Below are 23975 nucleotides of genomic sequence, written 5' to 3'. Positions count from 1 at the left end.
TGGCCTAATGCCGCCTACACACGATCGGAAATTCTGACAGCAAAAGTCCGATGAGAGCTTTTGGTCGGAAAATGCGATCGTGTGTATGCTCCATCTGACTTTTGCTGGCGGAATTTCCACCAGCAAAAGATTAAGAGCATGTTCTCAATTTTTCGGTCGGAAAAAGTTTCTATCCGAAAATCTGTTCGTGTGTATGCAATTCCAATACACAAAAACTCACGCATGCTCAGATTCAAGTACAAGATGGAAGCGCTCGGTCTGCTAAAACTACTGTTCGTCATGGAAATGGCACATTCGTCACTCTGAAATGTTTTAAATAGTTTAATGCAGCACATTCTCTTCTTCTTTAGAATGCTAGAAGAATGCTGCTCATATTCACAGAGTTCTCACAAAATGATTTCTTTATTATTTCTGGTGATCTCATGAACAGGGCCGGTGCTTCCACTAGGCGAACTAGGCAGCCGCCTAGGGCGCACTGCCGCCGAGGGGCGCACTGCTGCTTAGCCTAGCGAGGGTGCAAGGCAGCTCGGATGGATTGTGGATCACTTATATGGTTCGCCTGCCCAGCGGAGGCCAGCGCGGTCTCCGCCGGAATAGTGCTGCTGACTGTGTCACTCACACTGTGCAGGCCTGGACCGTGGCGGGCGCAGCAGGCACAGCGGGAGCAGTGAGATGCGAGTGCCTGGGAGGGAGAAGAGCTCCCTGACCACCAGAGAGGTGAGGACAAACAGCATCAGCAACCTGACATAGCAGCGCCACCAAGAGGCTGGATCCCTCAAAACCTCCTCTCCGGTCTCCACTTCCAGCTATGACAGCAGCCGAATGACGAGCGGATCCCCCCCCCAGGACCGGCAAAGGGCGCATGCAACCAGGGACTGCTAACCAGAGCACCCCATCCTCACCAGCCAGAAGAATGGCCTGCTGCTGGCCAGCGTGAACGTCTATGGAAGGAGGTACACACTTACCCACAGACTGGGACAAGGGGTGAACAAAGGGACTGCAGACACTGCTAGGGCCCCCCTCTCATCCTCTCTCTAGCCACTCTCTCTATCATCCTAACGCTTTCTCATCGTCACCCTCCCCTCTACCATCCCCCTCTCATCCCAACCACACTCTCTCTATCATCCTCCCCCCTCTCATCCTTCCCCCGCTCACCCCCCTCTATCATCCCCCTCTCATCCCCAATCCACACTCTCTCTATCATCCTACACCCTTTTTCATCGTCACCCCTCCCCTCTATCATACCCCTCTCATCCACCCCCTCTCTCATCCCCAATCCACTCTATCATCCTACCCCCTCTCTCATCCATCCCCTCTCTCATCCCAATCCACACTCTCTCTATCATCCCCCCCCTCTCACCCCCCTCTATCATCCCCCTCTCATCCCAATCCACACTCTCTCTGACATCCTCCCCCCCTCTCATCCTTCCCCCTCTCACCCCCCCTCTATCACCCCCCTCTCATCCCCAATCCACACTCTCTCTATCATCCTACACCCTTTCTCATCGTCACCCTCCCCTCTATCATCCCCCTCTCATCCCCAATCCACACTCTCTCTAACATCCCCCCCCTCTCATCCTTCCCCCTCTCACCCCCCCCTATCATCCCCCTCTCATCCACAATCCACACTCTCTCTATTATCCTATACCCTTTCTTCATCGTCACCCTCCCCTCTACCATCCCCCTCTCATCCCCAATCCACACTCTCTCTATCATCCTCCCCCCTCTCATCCTTCCCCCGCTCACCCCCCCTCTATCATCCCCCTCTCATCCCCAATCCACACTCTCTCTATCATCCTACACCCTTTTTCATCGTCACCCTCCCCTCCTATCATACCCCTCTCATCCACCCCCTCTCTCATCCCCAATCCACTCTATCATCCTACCCCCCTCTCTCATCCATCCCCTCTCTCATCCCCAATCCACACTCTCTCTATCATCCCCCCCCTCTCACCCCCCTCTATCATCCCCCTCTCATCCCCAATCCACACTCTCTCTGACATCCTCCCCCCCTCTCATCCTTCCCCCTCTCACCCCCCCTCTATCACCCCCCTCTCATCCCCAATCCACACTCTCTCTATCATCCTACACCCTTTCTCATCGTCACCCTCCCCTCTATCATCCCCCTCTCATCCCCAATCCACACTCTCTCTAACATCCCCCCCCTCTCATCCTTCCCCCTCTCACCCCCCCCTATCATCCCCTCTCATCCACAATCCACACTCTCTCTATTATCCTATACCCTTTCTCATCGTCAAAGACACTCTATCATCCCACTCTCATCCCCAATCCACACTCTGTCTATCATCCTACCCCCTCTCATCCCCCCTCTATCATCCCCAATTCACACTCTATCATCCTACCCCCTCTCTCATCCTTCCCTTCTATCATCCCCCTCTCATCCCCAAGCCACACTCTCTCTATCATCCTACCCCCTCTCTCATCCTTACCCTCCCCTCTATCAGCCCCCTCTCATCCCCCTCTATCATCCCCCTCCCATCCCCAATCCACACATTCTCTATCATCCTAACCCCCTCTCTCATCCTCCCCTCTCTCACCCACCTCTATCATCGCCCTCTCATCCACCCCCTCTCTCATCCCCAATCCACTCTATCATCCTACCCCTCTCTCATCCATCCCCTCTCTCATCCCCAATCCACACTCTCTCTATCATCCTCCCCCCTCTCACCCCCCTCTATCATCCCCCTCTCATCCCCAATCCACACTCTCTCTAACATCCTCCCCCCCTCTCATCCTTCCCCTCTCACCCCTCTATCACCCCCCTCTCATCCCAATCCACACTCTCTCTATATCATCCTACACCCTTTCTCATCGTCACCCTCCCCTCTATCATCCCCCTCGCATCCCCAATCCACACTCTCTCTAACATCCTCCCCCCCTCTCATCCTTCCCCTCTCACCCCCCCTATCATCCCCCTCTCATCCCCAATCCACACTCTCTCTAACATCCTCCCCCCTCTCATCCTTCCTATCACCCTGTCACCCCCAATCCACACTCTCTCTATATCATACTACACCCTTTCTCATCGTCACCCTCCCCTCTATCATCCCACTCTCATCCCAATCCACACTCTCTCTATCATCCTACCCCCTCTCATCCCCCCTCTATCATCCCCAATTCACACTCTATCATCCTTCCCCTTCTATCATCCCCCTCTTATCCCCAAGCCACACTCTCTCTATCATCCTACCCCCTCTCTCATCCTTACCCGCCCCTCTATCAGCCCCCTCTCATCCCCCTCTATCATCATCCCCTCTCATCCCCAATCCACACACTCTCTATCATCCTACCCCCTCTCTCATCCTCCCCTCTCTCACCCACCTCTATCACCCCCCTCTCATCCACCCCCTCTCTCATCCCCAATCCACTCTATCATCCTACCCCCTCTCTCATCCACCCCCTCTCTCATCCCCAATCCACACTCTCTCTATCATCCTCCTCCCCCTCTCTCACCCCCTCTCATCCTCCCCCCTCCCCCTCTCATCCTCCCTCTCTCTCTCTCTCTCTCCCTCACACACACACCCTCCCCTCTCTCTCTCCTCTCTCTCTCTCTCTGTCATCCCCCCCTCTCTCACCCCCTCTACTCTCCCCCTCTCTCTTCTCTCTCTCCCATCCTCCCCATCTCTCTCTCTCTCATCCTCCCCTCTCTCTCTCTCTCTCACCCCACTCCCTCCCTCTCTCTCTCTCTCTCATCCTCCCCTCTCTCTCTCATCCTCCCTCTCTCTCATCCCCAATCCACTCTATCATCCTACCCCCTCTCTCATCCACCCCCTCTCTCATCCCCAATCCACACTCTCTCTATCATCCTCCCCCCCCTTACTCACCCCCTCTCATCCTCCCCCTCCCCCTCTCATCCTCCCCCTCTCATCCTCCCTCTCTCTCTCTCTCTCTCTCACCCCCTCCCTCTCTCTCTCTCTCATCCTCTCCCCCTCTCTCACCCCCTCTATCATCCCCCTCTCTCTCATCCTTCCCCTCTCTCTCTCTCATCCTCCCCCTCTCTCTCTCTCATCCTCCCCCTCTCTCTCTCTCTCATCCTCCCCCTCTCTCTCTCATCCTCCCCCTCTCTCTCTCTCTCATCCGTCCCCCTCTCTCTCTCATCCTCCTCTCTCTCTCATCCTCTCCCCCTCTCTCTCTCTCTCATCCTCCCTCTCTCTCTCATCCCTCTCTCTCTCTCTCTCTCTCTCCCCATCCCCCCTCTCTCTCTCATCCTCCCCTCTCTCTCACCCCCTCTCTCTTTCTCTCTCTCTCATCCTCCCCCTCTCTCTCTCTCATCCTCCCCTCTCTCTCTCATCCTCCCTCCCTCTCTCTCTCTCTCTCTCATCCTCCCCCTCTCTCTCTCTCTCATCCTCCCCCCCTCTCTCTCTCTCATCCTCCCCCCCTCTCTCTCTCTCTCTCTCTCTCTCATCCTCCTCCCCCTCTCTCATCCTCCTCCCCCTCTCTCACCCCCTCTATCATTCCCCCTCCCCCTCTCATCCCCCCCCCTCTCTCATCCCCAATCCACACTCTCTCTGTCATCATCCTCCCCCTCCCCTCTCTCACCCCCTCTATCATTCCCCCTCCCCCTCTCATCCTCCCCCTCTCTCATCCCCAATCCACACTCTCTCTATCATCCTCCTCCCCCTCTCTCACCTCCTCTCCCTCTCATCCTCCCCCTCTCTCATTCCCAATCCACACTCTCTCCATCATCCTCCTCCCCCTCTCTCACCCCCTCTATCATTCCCACCCCCCCTCTCTCATCCCCAATCCACACTCTCTCTATCATCCTCCTCCCTCTCTCCCTCTCTCTATCATCCCCACCTCTCATCCTCCCCCTCTCTCATATCCCCAATCCCTATCTCTCTATGTAGATAGTATATGGGCAAATATTGTATACTTTTTTTTTTCTAAAATAGTTTAGCACCGGCCCTGCTCATGAATAATATAAATTTTGTTTTTCATCATATCTCCATAATAATGTTTTTTTTATTCGTTTTTTTTATCAAGATCTGCATTTTTTATTTTTTCCTAGTGATCTCCATAATATTATTTCTCATTTTGTGTGTCAAGTTACCACAACATCATTATTATGTTGTATTTTTTTTAACTCAAGGAGATTGGTGTTGGTGTCCTGTGTTAATTTGACCTTGTATTTTTGAAATGTACCTGCCTACTTGCAAACTGTCCTTTTTGAATAAAAACACATAGGCAAGTATTTTCAGATAAAAAAATCTTATTCCATTTATTCTGGCTCATAACAAAATAAAGAGCAAGGCAATGCTGGAGAAACTGCTGCGGTTTGCAAAGCCTTTCTACCCCAGGACAGACATCAACTATTTGGAAAACAAATTGGTAGCTTGAGAAGTCCATATAATGGGGAGCACAATCTGGCCCAGGACTCACAGAGATCAAGAAGAGCAGCAGATGACATATATGTCCCCAGGCTGTGGTACTACAACAGCCTGCATCTTCTGTCAGACCAGACTGAACCCAGGCCGTCACTTTCTTGTCTTCCCTGCAGCCTTCCCTCCATACTTCCCTGCAGCTTTCCTTGGAGGCTGTGGCTTTGGAGGTGGACTTGTGGCAGGATAAGGAGTAGGATGGGCAAACACACATAAGTGCATGTTATCATTTATTTGGCCACTCATCCCCTTCTGAATGGCCTCAAAAATAAATTTCTCACACCTGAGGCATTGGCCCTCCTCCATTTGCTGCAATTTAGCAGCTACATAACAGCCATAGGCCTCTTCAACATCAGGGGGCTTTTCAGGGCCGCATTAGCGTCCTTAATGAGGTACAGTGCTGCCTCCTCCACGTTACTCCCCTTCCTGGGCCTTTTTGTTGTAAGGCGGAGGGGAGGCACCTGGGATTGGGTGAGGCTACAGGGCCCCGCCACCTCCTGGCTTACACTTACCTCTGCCTACTCCTGTCTGCTACATTCCAGAGCCTCGTCCTGGCTGAGGTCTTCCTGTGTATGAAAAAGGAACATAGTTTTAGTTTTTGGTTCATCAATCACATACAATTTTCAGCTCATGACTATTGCAAATTGAAGGTTAATAAATATAAAAGATTATCATTCTGACCCCAGTGATTCCCTGGCTTCAATCTGGTCTTCCAGAAACAGCATCCTGTTGTAGTACCACAGACTGGGTACATACACATCCTCTGCTGCTGATCCTGATCTCATGGAAGCCTGGACCTTATTAAGCTCCTTCCTATACAAGCTTCTCAAGCTAACAATTTTCTTCTTCACAAACTCGATGTCTGCGCTGGGTACCTGCGTCTTCACATATTCCAGTAGTTTCTCCAGCGATGATTTCCTAGCTGGTTTATTGCAATATAAGGGGTTTTTAACCTCCCACAAATTTTGCATATCCCTGTATTTGTCTGTGAAGTGGCCCATGAATTCAGGGACTTTGAATTGTTTCATATTTGCTGCAAGACAAAACACAAGACAAAAACACTAATATCAGGCTAAACTCTCCTAATATTATACCAATATAGGCCTCAATCTCGAATCAGTCTAGGCCACTGATGTACCAAAGTTAACATGTTACCTTCGTTAGAATGTTCGTCCTCCTTTCTCAGCACAGCGAACATACCTACGACACACGCGTGTTAACTTTATATACACTGCACATGCGGGAAACTCTGCCTGCCCCTAACGTTCTTTCTACAATATTCCGCGCGTAGTTTTGTCGTAGTGGGAGAGGAACATGGCGGAGACACAGCAGGTGCTTACTACTAGCAGTAACGAGGAGGAAAGCCCAGAGGCCTAAACGCCCCTATCCAGGAGGAGGTTTGAGGCCTCCAATATATCCTTTGGTGAGATGGTGGAGATGGTCGAATTATTGAAGAGGGTCGACTATGATGGCAAGCATGGACCGTACCTAAACCCAAATGTGAGAAAGGCCAAAATCATGACTAAAGTTGTGAAGAGTCTGCGGCAGAATTTTGGGGTACGACGATCCAAGGAGCAATTGAGAAAATGCTGGTCATACCTGAAATTGAGGGAGCAGGATCAGTACAGAAGAATCAAGAGAGTTCTTCTAAAAAGTAAGTAGTTGTGGTGTGTTCCTATTATGATTATTACTTGCATGCTGCTCCATGTGCTTTTCTTTATTGTTGTACAGTTTAAAATGGCTGCTTTCCTGTTTGTGGGCACAGTAATCGTTTGTAGGAAACATTGCGCGTTTGCCAAATAAATACAATATTTTTGGCAGATACAGGGTTAACTACATTTGGTCATGCTAATTTGTATTAAAAGAAGTTTAGGACATTGTTGTCTAGTTGTCTTTGAAACTAGAATGAATTGAAAACTTGATTAAGTGTAATGTAAGGAGAGGACACTCAGTAGCTGTTAAGACATCTGGACTCAGGAGCACTAGTGTGGGACATCAGAGCACATTTTTAAGTTGTCCCACATAGGTACTCCAGTGGATACTTGGGGTGTCTCCATGTGTGAAACTTGTCCAAAAAAGGTAAGTATTCCACCTTGGTTAAGGGAATTAATTATGTCTTCAACTTAGAACTATGCCCAAACAGACAATTGTACCCCACTTACAAGAAATGTTTCACATTCATATTTCTGGCCACAAATATCTGTGTTTTAAGTATACCTTTTGTTTCATTCTCATAGGGAAGAAAAGACTCAGCATGTCAGAGGACAACAGGAACCCCCCACCTCCTAAAGAAGGGGAGCAGAGGTCACAACCACCTGAGGATGTGGAGGAAGGAGAGGTGGAAGAAGTGGTTGAGATTGTCACCACAACAGGTGAGTGTCTGGCACCACAGATTCAGAAAATGGTTGTATGCCTGCATATTTATAATATATGGTGTGTATTTTTATTTTAGGTTATGTGCAGGTTGTAGAAGAACAATCTACTAATTTCACCAGTGACAGTGCACAAGGGTTTATCCAGGACATAGTGTGTTGTAGTCCGAATTTAGACATTATCAAAGAAAAAAACAATGAACAAAGACTGAAGAACATGATTGATGTACTAGGGAGAATCGAAATCCAAAAAAGATTACAGCTTTTTTTTTTTTTTATAACATTTTTCTAAAGTTTTAATACAGTTTAAAAGCCAAATTTAGTAGATGCACACAGTGTGTCAACATGTGCTATCTGCCATCAGGGGATTTCAATGTATGCGTTTTGTGGGTGCAACACCTTCCTCCCAAATCTAGTAGGTGAGAGGAAGTGGTTGGACCCCCAAAACACATCCATTGATCCCCCATGATGGGAGAAAGCACATGTTAACATTAGGTATGGAATCAGAAAGCAACTCCCCATTTTCACTCGCAATTTCTGTGCATCTTCAAAATGTGGCTCATCTGATGAAGGCAAAATCAAGAAATTTTTCACACTATAATGTCTGATATTGTCTTCATTTTTGCAATGTTGAACTTTGCAAGTTCCAGAGTTGTGTATCTTATGTTTGTAAAAATGCCTATTTCTGTACTTTTTCCAAAATTTCAAGGTGAAACTTTTACAAAAAAGATGTGATTTTTTTTACCACAAAATGTTTTAGAATACACACATGAATGTGCACAGAGTAAAAGGCTTTCTACTCACCAAAGTGTGGCTTCTTCTTTAAATGCTCAATAACACTTTTTGTATTAAGTTGGTGTTTACAATGACAATGGGTGTTATTTAAATAATGTTAAAACCACTTGGCACTAAAAAAGCACCAGGATAACCTAGGAGACAGATAAAAGAAACACAATCAGTAAATCCAAATCAGCATTTTCTCATATCATTTTTTTTTGTGTTTAAAAAATATTTAAAAATTAGCTGGCGTAGTAATGGCCCCCCTACCCGTAAAATATTCCAAATATTTTTCACGCACTTCATGGGCGCTTTGGGGGGGCGAGCCAGGACGGACAGCTTCCAGGGCCAACATTGGATTCTCATGAAGTCCAGCCTCAGGCCCAACTGTGGCAACATAACCAGGTGCATTTCTCTTTAAAAAGTTGTTCAGTATGCAGCAGGATTAAACAATGTGGTTAAGTTTGTACTCCGCCATGTTAATTGCTGTTAGAAATAAGCGGAACTGGCTGGCCATTATCCCAAAGGTATTCTCCATGAGTCTTCTGGCCCTGGCCAGCCGGTAATTAAAAACGCTCTTCTCTGGGGTGAGGGTCCTTTGGAGGAATGGCCTCATCATGTGATCACCCAGACCAAATGCCTCATCAGTGATAAAAACAAATGGGAGTCCTCCGACATTCTCTTCTGCAGGTGGCAATCCCAAGCCACCACTCAGGAGACATCTGTAGAACTCAGTCTGGGCAAAGACTCCACCATCCGACATCCAGCTATTCTTCCCCATGTCCACATAGAGAAGCTCATAGGTCACCTACACCACCGCCATCAACGTGATACTATGAAACCCTTTATAGTTAAAGCGGTTGTATACCCGCTAATGTTTTTTTTTTTTGGCCACCTGCAAAGGAAAAGGCATAATGAGCTAGTATGTACCGCATACTAGCTCATTATGAAATACTTACCTTAGAATGAGGCCCCGACATCTGGCCCGATCCACTCCCACGCATGCGCGCGGGAGATTTCATCCCGGCCAGGTCCGGTGACTGCCGGGCTTTCAGCCGAGAATCCCCTTGTGCGCATGCGCCGCTGCAGTCAGCGGCGCATACCTACAGGTAAGCCTTATTATAGGCTTTTCTGTAGGTAAAAGTAAAAAAAATGACTATACAACCACTTTAAAATAGTATGTGCCCGAATAGGGTGGTGGGATGATGTGGACGTGTTTCCCATCGATTGCCCCTCTGCAGCTGGGAAAGTCTCAGCGATGAGCAAATTGGGAGGCCACAGTCTTCCATTCCTGTGGCATTGAAGGAAACTGTGGAGTCAAACCAAAAAAATAAAAAATAAATAGTAATTTTGCACATAAACATTGCAAGCAGATTAGACACAACCATTCTTGGCCAACAGCAGTATAACATTTATTTTAAGGAGTATTTAAAGACAAAAGTATAAGGTCCACTTATCAGGTTCCTCACCCCCTCTGATGGCCCATTGTAAAAATTTTAGGAGGGAGGGAGGTTTCTAAATGAGTTTGCAAGCCAACAAAAAGCCTCTGGCACTCTGCCTGAATTTAAGGACAGCAATAACATTTGGACACATTTTAGGGGGTGTTTAGTGTAAAGCACTACAATGGAGCTGACAAAATACATTGTTAAGTGACTAGGCTAGGTGTATATGGGCCCAGGACAGCATGCTGGGAGGTTAGTGAAGGCAAATATCCAGCATGCATGAGGAAAAAGGGGTCAGTCACAGCATATTCCAATCATGATAATTATGGAATGATGAAAGAAATACAATACATTACCAAAATTAAATACATATAATGTGATGTTAAAGTAGAAAACTTACCCAAATATAGTCCTTCTGCAGGACCTGAATGATGGTAAAACAGGTCTCTGGAATAATGATCCCCAGAGCCTGGGGAGATATGCCTGTAGAGAACTTGAGGTCCTGCAGGCTTCTTCATGTCGCCAAGTACCGCAAGGTGGTGACGAGCCTCTACTTGGGAGTGATGGCTTGCCGCATGCAGGTGTCCTGCTTCGTAATATAAGGGGTGAACAAAGCCAACAGATGGTGAAAAACGGGGTAAGTCATCCGGAGATAATTCCTGAAATAAACATGAGTATTCTCCTGAATCTCACGCAGCAGAGGCATATGAGAGAACTGGTGATGCTGGAGTCCAAAGGGTGGTGCACTGGGTATTAAACTTCCCCTTTCTGGTCCCGTCATACGTATTGTATGTCACCGCGTTCTTGACGGTGGGAATTTGGTGTGACCGTGTGTACGCAAGACAAGCTTGAGCGAAATTCCGTCGGAAAAACCATCATAGCTTTTTCCAACCAAAATTCTGATTGTGTGTACGTGGCATTAGACTTCAGGCCTCATCCAACGCAGCTGTTCCTCACTAGATCAAGGTCTGGGTTTAAGGACCCATATCAAGTGACCTCCTCCAAATATAAACTCTCTCCCAGGATGCTCAGCAGCCTGAAACTCCTACTGATTGACTGAAAGAGATATGCATATTCATAACTCAGTCTCACTGCAGCTCATCATACTAATGCCAGAGGCAACAGTGCCACCTATTGACAGAAGAGAGTAACCATAGTTAAAGTAGTGAGTGTACAGCTCGTATAACAGTGTAAATTTGCTGTCCCCTCAAAATAACTTAACACAGTCATTAATGTCTAAACCACTGGCAACAAAAGTAAGTTCACCCCTAAGTGAAAATGTGCAAATTAGGCCCAAAGTGTCAATATTTTGTGTGGCCACCATTATTTTCCAGCACTGCCTTAACCCTCCTTGGCATTGAGTTCACCAGAACTTCACAAGTTGCCACTGGAGTCCTCTTCCACTCCTCTATGATGACATCACGGAGCTGGTGGATGTTAGAGACCTTGCACTCCTCCACCTTGCATTTGAGGATGCTCCACTGATGCTCAATAGGGTTTAGGTATGAATACATGCTTGGCTAGTCCATCACCTTTACCTTAGCTTCTTTAGCAAGGCAGTGGCCATCTTGGAGGTGTGTTTGGGGTCATTATCATGTTGGAATACTGTCCTGCAGCCCAGTCTCAGAAGGGAGGGGATCATGCTTTGCTTCAGTATGTCACAGTACATGTTGGCATTCATGGATCCTTCAACGAACTGTATCTCCTCAGTGTCGGCAGCACTCATGCAGCCCCAGACCATGACACCCCCACCACCATGCTTGACTGTAGGCAAGACACACTTTGTATTCCTTACCTGGTTGCCGCCACACATGCTTGGCACCATCTGAACCAAATACATTTATCTTGGTCTCATCAGACCACAGGACATGGTTCCAGTAATCCATGTCCTTAGTCTGCTTGTCTTCGGCAAACTGTTTGCGGACTTTCTTGTGCATCATCTTTAGGAGAGGCTTCCCTCTGGAACGACAGCTATACAGACCACTTTGATGCAGTGCAGCGTATTGTCTGAGCACTGACAGGCTGACCCCGCACTCATTCAACCTCTGCAGCAATGTTGGTAGCACTCATACATCTATTTCCCAATCCTCTGGATATGACGCTAAGCATGTGCACTCAACTTCTTTGGTCAATGATGGCGAGGCCATTTCTGAGTGGAACTTGTGTGGTTAAACCACTGTATGGTCTTGGCCACCGTGCTGCAGCTCAGGTTCAGAGTTTTGGCAATCTTCTTTTCCTGGCTAACCTCACGTCAGCACACCATGGGTCAGGGGCGGACTGACAACTCATGGGGCTCCCCTATAATCTCGGGATTTTTAGACCAAAAGGATGTCGGTAAGAGGCATTTCAGAGGCAGATGTAAAAAAAAATACACATTTTTACATACTGTTCCTGGTTTTACTGAGGCTGGCAGCCCTGATGGGGCCCCCTAGTGGCATGGGGCCCTCAGGCAATGCCCGAGTGGCCCAATGGTCAGTCCGCCCCTGCCATGGGTAAATCCTCTATAGGTAACCCCAAGGACCACCTCCAATAGATAGAATAAAGGCCCACCTCCTAATCCCCAGTATTCTTCATTTTTGGTTGCTCCAGGCCATCTGCAAAAAGTTTCCAGATCGGGCTTAACTGAGCAGTATCCCCCCTTACTGTACCTCCCCCCAGGTTCTCTGCCTCTCCTGGGTTGGAAGACCCTGTGTGTGGGTGGCAAATCTCCCGTAAGCCCATGTACCCTTGTTCCTGGGTTGTGGGCATTGTTGCATAGATAGCACATTATTTACTGACCTATGCAGTGGTTCTCATGGACAATGTGGCTGCACTCCTTGTTTTTCCCCCATACTGTGTCTCATTAGCAGCCTTCCGAGCTCTCTCTCTCTCCCTTATCCTGTTGGAGGGTGGTTCCCCTCCAATCATCTGCCAACTGATTAAACAAAAGGCAGAGAGTCAGATGGCCTGAGCGGCAGTGCTTCCTGTTGCTCTGCATGTCAGTTCCAGGTAAGACAGTCTTTCTCTCTCCTTTTTCTTATCAGAGAGACTGTATTGCAAGTAATCTTTCTTTTCTTCTTTTACTCTTTGATTGATTATTGACCTGCCTGTGGACTTAGCAAGCCTGTTGCACCCTGCTGCCTTCCCTCACTGTAACCTGCTTAAAGGGGACATGACACAAAAAAAAAAAATTTAAGGAGAAAAACAGGGGGTTGTAAGAGAGTTTCTCTGTGTTCCCTGTCTCATGCAGTTATTCTTGTTTTTTTTTAAATAAGCACACCGCACAGGCCAGAGGCATAAAGATCTAAAGAAAGGTACGAGGGGCGGTGTGGGACGATGGGGAAAAGAGTGCTAACCGTTCGCTCATGGTTGTCTGTCTTGGCTGTTTTGCAGGAGCCGAAGCCCAAAGCTCAGACGCTCATCAATGCATAAGTTCCTCCAACGTTCTGTGTCACCGTGGCGCCATGAATCCCATCCATCTGTACAGAGTCTCTCGTTCTCTCCTGACCCACATGAACTGGGTGTCCAGACATCTACCTCTGCCCAGACCCAAGTGCAACATCCTCCACAGGGTCTGTGCTGGGCCTTCAAACTCCCAGCCTTGCCTGAAAAGCTTATATACAAGGGTTGCCTTGAAGAAGTGGCAGCAGATAAAGAGGATGATGCAAGGAGGTTTAAAGACTATATCCACAAGGCAGTACAGGAGAGCCTCCAGGACATGGCGATTCCAACAAGACATTCTTCCCATAGGCTTACACAGCCCAAGACATTTTGCACCTCACCCGAAGAAAGCGTATAAGAGTTATCCTTGGATCTAGAGGATGCTTGGCCTGGGACCTTTGATTATAATCTGGTAGGCCCCTTTGTGCAACCAATTAAGGAAGCCCTGGATTTGGAGTCAGAGTCACTCCCGCCACAAAAGATCCGTAGGTTATTTCCTAACCTGAAAAAGGAGGGACCTACCTTCCCAGTATTTCTGCAGATTAAGGAATTCATTGAGGATGAATGGCAGAAACTGAATAAAAAATGGAATTTGCAAAACAAACTCTCAAAATTGTATCCCATGCCTTCTTCACAGGCTAACCTTTGGGAGACCACACCAAATGTGGATACAGCCTTGCAGCGTTTGGCACGGCATGTGTCCGTACCTTTGGAGAACTTGGTTACTTTCAGGGATCCAGTGGATTGCCGGGTGGATTCAGATATTAAAAGGATTTATTCCGTGGCTGGGTCGGTCCTTCGCCCAGCCATTTCCCCGATGGCCTTGTCCAGGGCCTTGAAGACATGGCTTGCCAACTTTGAGACTGCTTTAAACGCAGGGGTAGACCCCTCAAATACTGTTACAACATTGGAGCAGCCAAATATGTCAACGGATTTCCTTGCAGAAGCATCAGTAGATTTAGTAAAGCTGTTAGCCAGATCTATGGCCAGTGCTGTTACAGCAAGGATGGCCCTTTGGACAGCAGACGAAGCTTCCAAACAGGCCTTGCGCAACATACCATACAACGGCAAACTACTGTTTAGAAAGACCTTGGATGATGCAATTAAGAGATACATGGGAGGTAAGTCTGCTCTTCTCCCTCAGCTTGGCCAAAAGAAACCACTTGGACAACCCAGTCTACCTACAAATGCTTCCAGAAGGCAAAATGGCACAGGCCAGGATGGAAGAGACTTCAATGGAGAGACTCAAACTTCCTTTCTCCGGGGTTAAAGTGTAAGGCAGCACAGGCTACCAAGACAAATGAAAAACCCTTTTTTGAGGGTACGCCCACCCAGGCTTGTCCAGTGGAAGCGAGGCTAAGCTCCTATTGGAGGGTCTGGGTGGCAAAGGTTACCGATTGCTGAACCCTGGATACTGTAAAAAACGGATACTCCATAGAGTTCTTACACCACCCTCCAAATTCCTTTGTGAGAACTCAGTGGCCAGAGTGTCCCGAGAAGAGACAGTCCTTGCAAACCTATATAGATGAACTCTTCTCCAAAGGAGCCATCAAGCATGTACCGGCAGAAGAGATATGGGGACGTTTCTATTCCCCATTGTTCCTGGTGCCCAAATCTTCAGGGACCTTGAGGCATGTGTTAGATTTAGGAGGCTGAAATTAAATCCTCAACAAGCGATTCAAGATGGAGTCCCTTGAAACCATAATGAAGGTGGTTCAGGAGAATGACTGGCTCATTTCGGTGTACCTTTCGGACCCGTACCTGCATGTGCCTATAGGGAAGCAACATCGGAGAGTTTTGAGGTTCGCAGTAAGCAACCATCATTATCAATTCACATGCCTCCCTTTCGGGCACCTGTACCACACCAAGAGTATTCTCAAAGCTTCTCCTCACCATCATTTCTCTAATTTTCCAGGAAGGAATAAAAATTTACCATTACTTAGACGATATCATCATTCTGGGAGACTCCGCTCAAAAACTTAGAGAGTATTGAGACCGGGTCCTTCTGACTCTAAACAGTTTTGTTTGGATAATAAACAGTCAAAAGTGCCAATGCTATCCTTCCCAAACAGTATTTGGGGGTAATTTCCTCCACTTCTAAGGAACGGGTGTATCTCCCAGACAGGAAAATTCATCAGCTGTGCCAGTATACCCTAAGCACAATGAGGTCTACCTTTCATTCAGCCGAAGACTGCATGGTCCTGATCGGGATATTTACTGCCACAATTCTGGTGGTTCCATGGGCCAGGTGGCACATGAGTGCATTCCAGGTATCCTTCTTGAGCCAAAGGGACGGGTCATCAAAGAACCAGAAGATATACATTCCAGAGGGAGTACATCGAGATCTAGGCTGGTGGACCATGCCAGAGAACCTATCCCGGAGGGGTACCCCTCAACCCAGTGGACTGGACTATTGTCACCTCGGACGCCAGCCTCCACAGTTGGGGGCCCATTGTCAGGGAAAAGAAATCCAAGACCGTTGGAACCCACTATACAAACAGTCAAACTATTTGGAACTCAAGGCAGCCTTTCTTGCTCTACAGGCCTTTCAGGAAGATCTTCGGGGAGCATGGGTCAAGATAGCAGTAGCTTTCCTTGCCCGTCAAGGGGCAACAAGGAGTCTAATGCTCCTTCACCTGTCAGCAGACATCTTTGCCTGGGCAGAGGAGCATCTTCAAGACCTGACAGCAGCATATCTCCCAGGAAGTCAGAATCAACTGGCAGGTCAACTGAGCAGACATTTCCCAGAACACAGTGAGTGGTCACTCCAACTGAGGTACCTCCGGACAGTTTTCAGGAAGTGGGGCATGCTCACAGTCAATTTGATGGCGACCCCACAAAATTCTCAGCTCCCCCTGTTTGTGATGAGATACAGTTACGCCAGTTCCTGCACAACCTTTGCGTGCCACTATAGCCTGGATATTCAGGCCACAGCATCCGCAAAATTCGGGACAGCAGTGGTCTCAGCAGCCTTTCAAGAGAAATAAAATATGTTTTTCCTTATTATGCAGCATATCTTGGCTAAGTGTCCTTTTGCTTTTAACGCCCTTCTTCTTTATTGCTAGTTAAATCCCATGGTGTGCTGACATGAGGTTAGCCAGGAATATGGAAAATTGTTATCAAATACTTACCCTCATTTTCCTTTCCTGGCGTACCCTCACGTCAGCACAACTTTTCCGCCCTGGTGGCCTATCGCTATCTAGTTAAAGAACATCAGGGATTAGGAGGGTGGGTCTTTTATTCTATCTATTGGAGGTGATCCTTGAGGTTATCTACGGATGATTAACCCATGGTGAGCTGACGTCAGGGTACACAGGAAAGGAAAATTGTGGTAAGTATTTGATAACAATTTTCCATAATAGCCTAGGCTCATGTAGAGCAACAACTTTTTTTCAGATCCTGAGAGAGTTCTTTGTCATGAGATGCCAAGTTGAACTTCCAGTACCAGTATGAGAGAGTGATAGCGATAACACTAAATTTACACACGTGCTCCCCATTCACACCTGAGACCTTGTAACACTAACGAGTCACATGACACCGGGGAGGGAAATTGGCTAATTGGGCCCAATTTGGACATTTTCACTTAGGGGTGTAATCACCTTTATTTCCAGCAGTTTAGACATTAATGGCTATGTGGTCAGTTATTTTGAAGGGACAGCAAATTTACACTGTTATACAAGCTGTACACTCACTACTTTACATTGTAGCAAAGTGTCACTTCTTCAGTGTTGTCACATGAAAAGATAGAATAAAATATTTACAAAAATGTGAGGGGTGTACATAAGTTTGTGAGATACTGTATGTGTGTATATGTGTATATATATATATATATATATATATATATATATATATATATATATATATATATATTAAGAAACAGTCTGAACTGGAGTTTCCCCCCCTTTCCCCATGTTGTTGCCAAATTGAGTTCTAATCAATAATTAGAAAAGATTGATTTGAAGTTTGAATAAGAAGATTTATAGAAAATTGTTGTATTGTCCTCATCAGGATGTGAAACACAAATCAAATAACAGTAATGTTTTAATGCTGTTAACTATAGTTTATTTTTCAGATTAATATTTATTTTTCAGATACAAGATATCATGAGGTACAGTCAGTTGCTTACAATCTTCCAAGCAGACAAAGATGATCAGCATGACATTGATGTTGCTATTCTTCAAGCTTTGCTTAAAGGTATTAATGTATTGAACACATTTTATCATTTTCATCTAATATATAAACTGTGTAGAGGTAAAACATAGGTTTTAAACAGATGATTTATATGTTTCATTCTGTGTAAAACATTTTAGATTATCAAATAAGCATTTTATATAAAGTACACGCCTGACTCTGAAATAACAGAGAATTATGGATTTTCATAGACTGCAGCAAAAACTAATTGCCGCCCTTCCTCCTCATATCTGTTTTTTTGATGTTTGTATGGGACTGTCTAAACAGAACTGGCAGAGAAAGGAATTAGTCAATCCTGTGACTTATTTAGTGAGGAGTGTAAATTTGAGCTTTAGCTATTGATATCTATAAACACCAGGGTATGTTTTGTTTTCCAAAGCAGATAAGAACAGACAGGTAAACAGGAACAGAAACCAGGTGCCCCACCTAATTTTTGAGAATAAACAATATATTAATATTATTTATTAAGCACTATTTCAAATTATTAAAAAGTAGTTTTTGTTATTGTAATAGTTAAGATATGAGCATAATCAAAGAAAGGAAACAAATGAAAACCCAATGCAACCCCTTTGTTTACTGTTGTCTAGAGCTAAAATCACTACAGACAGAACAATTACTTATGTTAGGGTCTCTTTAACAGGGCAAATATGTCTCCCTCGAGCAGTGTACAGAATGCTGCTCTCCCCAGTGGTTGATGAGTTCTGTTTCAATCTGGCAAGAGGGTGAATAAGATTTGTCAGAATTTCCGATGGAAAAAGTTTGACAGCTGGATCTAAAATTTTCCAACAACAAAATCCGATCAGACTTTTTCCGATCGTGTTTAGAGAATTCTGATGCACAAAGTGCCACGCATGATTAAAAAAAATTTGAAGACAAAAGCTATTGGCTACTGGCCTCTACATAGTCCCGTCGTACATTTTGTACGTCATCTCCTTCCGAACGATCAGATTTTTGCGTATATGCAACACAAGTTTCGGGCCAAAATCCGTCGGAAAAATTCTGATGGATTTTGTGGTCGAAATGTCCGACCGTGTGTATGGGGCATTATGCTGCATACACATGATCGGACTTTTCAGCATACTAGGTCCAACGGAATCAGTCCGTTGGATATTTTGATTGTGTGTGGGTTAATCCGATCGTTTCAAAATCTGATGGACCTAGAAATAGAACATGTTTCAAATCTGTCCGATGGGCTCAATTCCTATCGGGAAAACCATTCATCTGTATGCTGGTCCGAAGGACCAAATATGACACAGGGGAAGCTATTGGCTACTGGCTATTGAACTTCCTTTTTTAGTCCCATCTTACGTCATCACTTTCAAAACGAATGGATTTTCGAACTGACTTTGTCCGTTCGTGTGTGGGCAAGTCCGTTCATTCGGAAGTCCGCTGGAACTCCGCCGAAAGTCCGTTGGGAAGACCGCCGGACCTTTTCTGTTGGAAAGTCTGGTCGTGTGTACGCGGCATAAGGGAAAACTGCAATGAGTTAAAATGAGAATGATAGATGCCTAAAAGGGAAAGAGAGAGAACATGCAATTGAGTTCTTTAAAGCATGCAGTGAGTTCAGAGGCCCACAAAGCAGCTATCTGAGAGGAATGGGAACATCTGAGCTGCCTTCATTCCAGGTATGTATGTAACTGGAGCAGTGGCAGGACTGGATGAGCGATATTGAAGCACCATCAGGCCTGGCTGCTGAAGAGGCTCTTTCTCCGAGTCCTTTTAATAAGGACCTGCCCATTATAGAAGACGCATCCTAGGTTGGGTGCACTGCAAAAAGTGTGGCCCTGAAAATGGCTGCTTAATCCCTGAAATGTGTATAAAAGGTTTCTGAGTTTGTTTTCTGTTTTCTCAGTCATTTTTTAACACTTTATATACACTTTACATAATGAAACTGTTTATTGTTAGTGCCATTTCTTCTAATTTTTCCAGCCTCTCTAAGTCTTGATCAACAAGGACATGAGAACTGGGACCACCAGCTAAAGCTGGCAGTGGCATGGAACCGAGTTGACATTGCTAAAAGTGAGATTTTCACAGATGATCATCAGTGGAAGGTGTGTTGGCCGAATAAACCATTCAGTTAATAAGCTTACTGTAGCTATATTTTCAGTCATTAAAGTACATGTGGACTCCTACCTTGTAAAAACAAGTCATTCAGTTTAAAATAGAAATGTAAGGCAAAATGTTTGTGTATATATAAAAAACAATTATAAACATTTTTTTTTTTTTTTTTACATACCATCTGCTCTCAGCTGCATAAGTGACATAGAGAGCTGGGGTTGGAGACTGCAGGGGGTGGAAAAGCAGTACACTAATCTTCCCAGTAATTATCTGTACAGGGGCATGTTAGCAGAAGTCTGACTGATGAAGTAGAATTATTTAAACCCTGCAGTCGGGCCACGTTTTTGCCATCCCTCAACCACTCCCTCTGTTGTTGCAGGGGCAGCAGCTGGGGATTTGCACATGCTGTAGCCACAGAGCTTTGCTTCACTGCCACAGAAGGAATTATACCTCTTGTCATGCACAGTAGACATGTGCGCCGTCAATAAATTTGTTTCGTTTCGTTCCATGACGTATTAGAATTCATTAGTATCTTGTAATTCGTGTCCAAAATTTCGTACGAAATACAAATTTTGGTTAGATTCATTAACTTTTTTTAACAATTACGAATGTTCGTTATGATGAGTTTATCATTATGAGGGTCTCCCACCATCCCTGTGCTGTGCTGACTTCTTGGGTTTTTAACGTTTAGGTTCGTTAACTTTTCGTAACAATTACAAATGTTCATTATGATGAATTTATCATTATGAGGGGATCCCACCATCCCTATGCTGTGCTGACTTCCTGGGTTTTTAACTTTTAGGTTTGTTAACTTTTAGTAACAATTACGAATGTTCGTTAGGAATTTGGATCCGAAATTCGTAAACAAAATTTCGTATTTCATACAGAATTCGGAAGCATAGCAATTCGTTTTTCGGATCCTCCCGAATGTACAAAGTTACGGAAATTCGTACGAATTTTCGATTTGTGCGAAACTAATCGCACATGTCTGATGCACAGCAGGTGGTGCTGCATGTCGAGCACAACCCATTCAAGGGAATAGTGCTGCCCTGTAACCTTCCCGCAAAAATGCACAATGCTCATGGATACAGCATGGTTGTTCGGAAATTAGGGGGTTAATGCAGGCAGTGAGGAGGCAATTAAAAGAGCAAACTGAACAAGAATCATGCTTTAGATAGCAAAGCAAGTCTAAACAAGGCCTAATCCATCCTCTTCTGGCCTCTCTGCCATTCACAGGACTCATATTACTACACTACACAATGCATCGCATTCTGTGAATGAGCAATGAAATCCTGTTATTCAGCTGATTCACCACCCGTTCACAGAACATACATTGCATTTTGTGAATGTTATAATCCGAGTTCTGTGGATGGGTGAGAGGGCACAAAGGGGGTGGAATGTACTGTACAGAAGGGGGGGGGGGGGGGGGGGGAGTGCACTGTGCACCTTTTTTCAGTAGCAGTGGTTGCAATGAACTCATATGCCCTGTACACACGGTTGGACTTTCCAACGGAAAATGTGTGATCAGATCGTGTTGTCGGAAAATCCGATCGTGTGTGGGCTGCATCTGACTTTTTCCGTTGGAATTTCTGACATACAACAAATTCCAATCGTGTGTAGACAATTCCGACGGACAAAGTGCCACGCATGCTCAGAATAAATTACGTCACGAAAGCTATTGGCTACTGGCCCATTTATAGTCCCGTCGTACTTGTTGTACATCACTGCGTTCGGAAATAAATTACGTCACAAAAGCTATTGGCTCCTGGCCCAATTATAGTCGTACTTGTTGTACGTCACCGCGTTCAGAACATTTCGATTTTCTGACAACTTTGTGCGACCGTGTGTATGCAAGACAAGTTTGGGCCAAAATCCGTCTGAAAAAATCAGACGGATTTTGTCGTCGGAAAGTCTGACCGTATACACAGGACAATATGTCGCATACACACGATAGGAATTTCCAAGAGTTGGATCTCAAATTTTCTGACAAAATCCGTTATCGGAAATTCTGATCGTGTGTACACAATTCCGAAGCACAAAATTTCACGTATGCTCGGACTCAAGCAGAAGAGCCACACTGGCTATTGAACTTCCTTTTTCTAGTCCCGTCAAACGCGTTGTACGTCAGCTTGTTCTTGCCGATCGCAATTTCCGAAAACATTTCTGTGACCGTGTGTATGCAAGACAGGTTTCAGCCAAAATCTGTCGGAAATAAAACCACGGTTTAGTTGTTGGAAATTCCGATCGTCTGTACGCGGCATGGAAGCAATGGAAGGCAAACACTCAACGCAGTATCGTGTGGATCCAAAGAGGCTCATCCAGGAAGTGTTTTAGTAGCAACAGACAGCTGCAGGTAATGGGATACACACTATTTCACACAACTAATTAGTTTTTTTCTGTATCCCAAATAAAATTATATATTAAACTTTATATGTATAAATCTGTCCAACCAGCAATCCATTTACCAACCAACTACAGTAGAATTTAAACTGCTGAACTCAGATCAGAAAAAATGCAGTCTGACTGGCTGCTATCAATCCCTTGGGGCATTCTCTCCTTTTTCTATTGGTTCTATATTATTGGGATGTGATGGAGGTTATTGTAAATTGCTGGTTGATTTCTCCCTTTTTTGTGCTCAACATCAATGGTTGCTTTGGGGGACTGTTTATTTTAGCCTATGCTACAGGAAAAATGGAGGTGTACAACTGCCATTGGTTTATCAGTAGGAAAACAATAAAATTCAGACCAGGTTTTATAAATGAAAGCCCAGTAGTAATTCCTCCATCTACATCACGCATGTGATGGGGATGGGGGAATTACTCCCACTGTGCCATTGTGTTCTGATGGCAGAGAGCCTTCCCTGCCATCAGAACACATTGATCAGTGTTGCCGGCTATATTCAGTATATCTATATATAGATTGACGTATGTACAACAGCCCACCCATACATGTATCGAAATTTATCTGGTCCCTGCTGAACTGGCCAAATTTTGATCCATGTATGGCCCTCTTAAACTATTGCTTTTTCTCTAGGTAAAACTGCACAGCAGTTAAACTCATTATAGTGCATAATTACTAATATAAATGGTAGTTAGCTGTGTGTCCGACATAGCTAGGTCAATTTGAACCAATGGATTTTATTGTTGACAATAAACATTTAAAATCAAACCATGTTGACCTCCTTTAGAGCGGCTTGTTTGTTTCTTCCATTATGTAGTGCCTTTTGAGCATTAATTGTGATTGTTCTTCCCAGCCTTCAGATCTGCACCCAGTCATGACAGCAGCACTGATTGACAATAAGCCTGCCTTTGTAAAGCTATTCCTTGAACATGGTGTCCGTCTAGAAGAATACGCCACTCAAGAAACGATATTAAAGCTTTACAATAACACAGATCCATCATGCTTATTCCATAGCAAACTTGCTAAAACATTAGAAGATGAAAGGTTTCGTTGTGAGTTTCTAAAGACATCAAAACTCCGTCTTCACCATGTATCACAGGTTTTAAGAGAACTCCTGGGTGACTTCACAAAACATCTGTATCCAAAGCCAAAAAGCACAGAGCGGCCTCGGCTGTCGATTGCTGTCCCACACATCAAAATAAATGTACGTTTATTGCTTGTTTTCATTATAAATATGATTCTATTTTTAGGTCACCTTATACTGTATGTTTTGTAATAACATAATGTAACATCATGTTATTAATATTGGACACAGTCGCGCTTATGTAGAACAGGAAATAGAAAAAACAACTAAATAAAAACATATATATATATATAGGTTGCAGCCCCCCAGCCAATAAATCCCCACAGGGGGTTTTCACATGGGGTATCCGGCGCTACCTAATACTAGAGAGGAGGACCACCGTTGTTTCCAACAGACCAAGTGTCACCTCAATTTATTAATGTGCATAAACCTTTCTGTGTTAGTTGAGAGTGTTCTAATAATATATAAAGTGCTTTTGTGAAAAATAAGTGCAACATATGATACTTAATGCGACTGAAGCTAAAAATCACACAATCCCTACTGTGTGTTGAATTTTTCAACGCTGATAAACTACAAACAATCAAATAATCAAATTAAAGTGCAAACATATGAAAAAGCACACGGTATGGCTATAGAATTTATAACCATATACTCCAAACCTCCTATATCTAATGGTGCAAAATCACAAAGAAACATCCAATATGGATGTATATGCGTGGGATATATATCAAACAATTTTTTTATATCATAAACAAAGAAATATATCAATAATTATGTGCAAAAATAAATAAAAATGAAAATAAAAATAAAAAATCAAGAATGGAGAATAAAA

General features: G+C 45.1%; 1 protein-coding gene across 1 annotated transcript in view; it reads left to right on the top strand.

Annotated features, from left to right (window-relative positions):
• Positions 1-23975, top strand: part of TRPM2 (transient receptor potential cation channel subfamily M member 2) — a 406419-nt gene that overhangs the window by 222741 nt on the left and 159703 nt on the right. The window contains exons 10-12 of the mRNA XM_077448652.1: positions 17502-17604; positions 19531-19652; positions 22913-23263. Coding sequence (XP_077304778.1) covers positions 17502-17604; positions 19531-19652; positions 22913-23263 — 576 coding nt within the window. The remainder of the gene's footprint in view (positions 1-17501; positions 17605-19530; positions 19653-22912; positions 23264-23975) is intronic.

This window comes from Lithobates pipiens, unplaced genomic scaffold (genome assembly GCF_037356315.1).
Source record: "Lithobates pipiens isolate NorthernLeopardFrog02 unplaced genomic scaffold, aLitPip1_a1.2 Scaffold_22, whole genome shotgun sequence".
NCBI classification, from domain to species: domain Eukaryota; kingdom Metazoa; phylum Chordata; class Amphibia; order Anura; family Ranidae; genus Lithobates; species Lithobates pipiens.
Note: the sequence above shows the minus strand (reverse complement) of the source record. Positions and strands in the feature narration are given on the sequence as shown.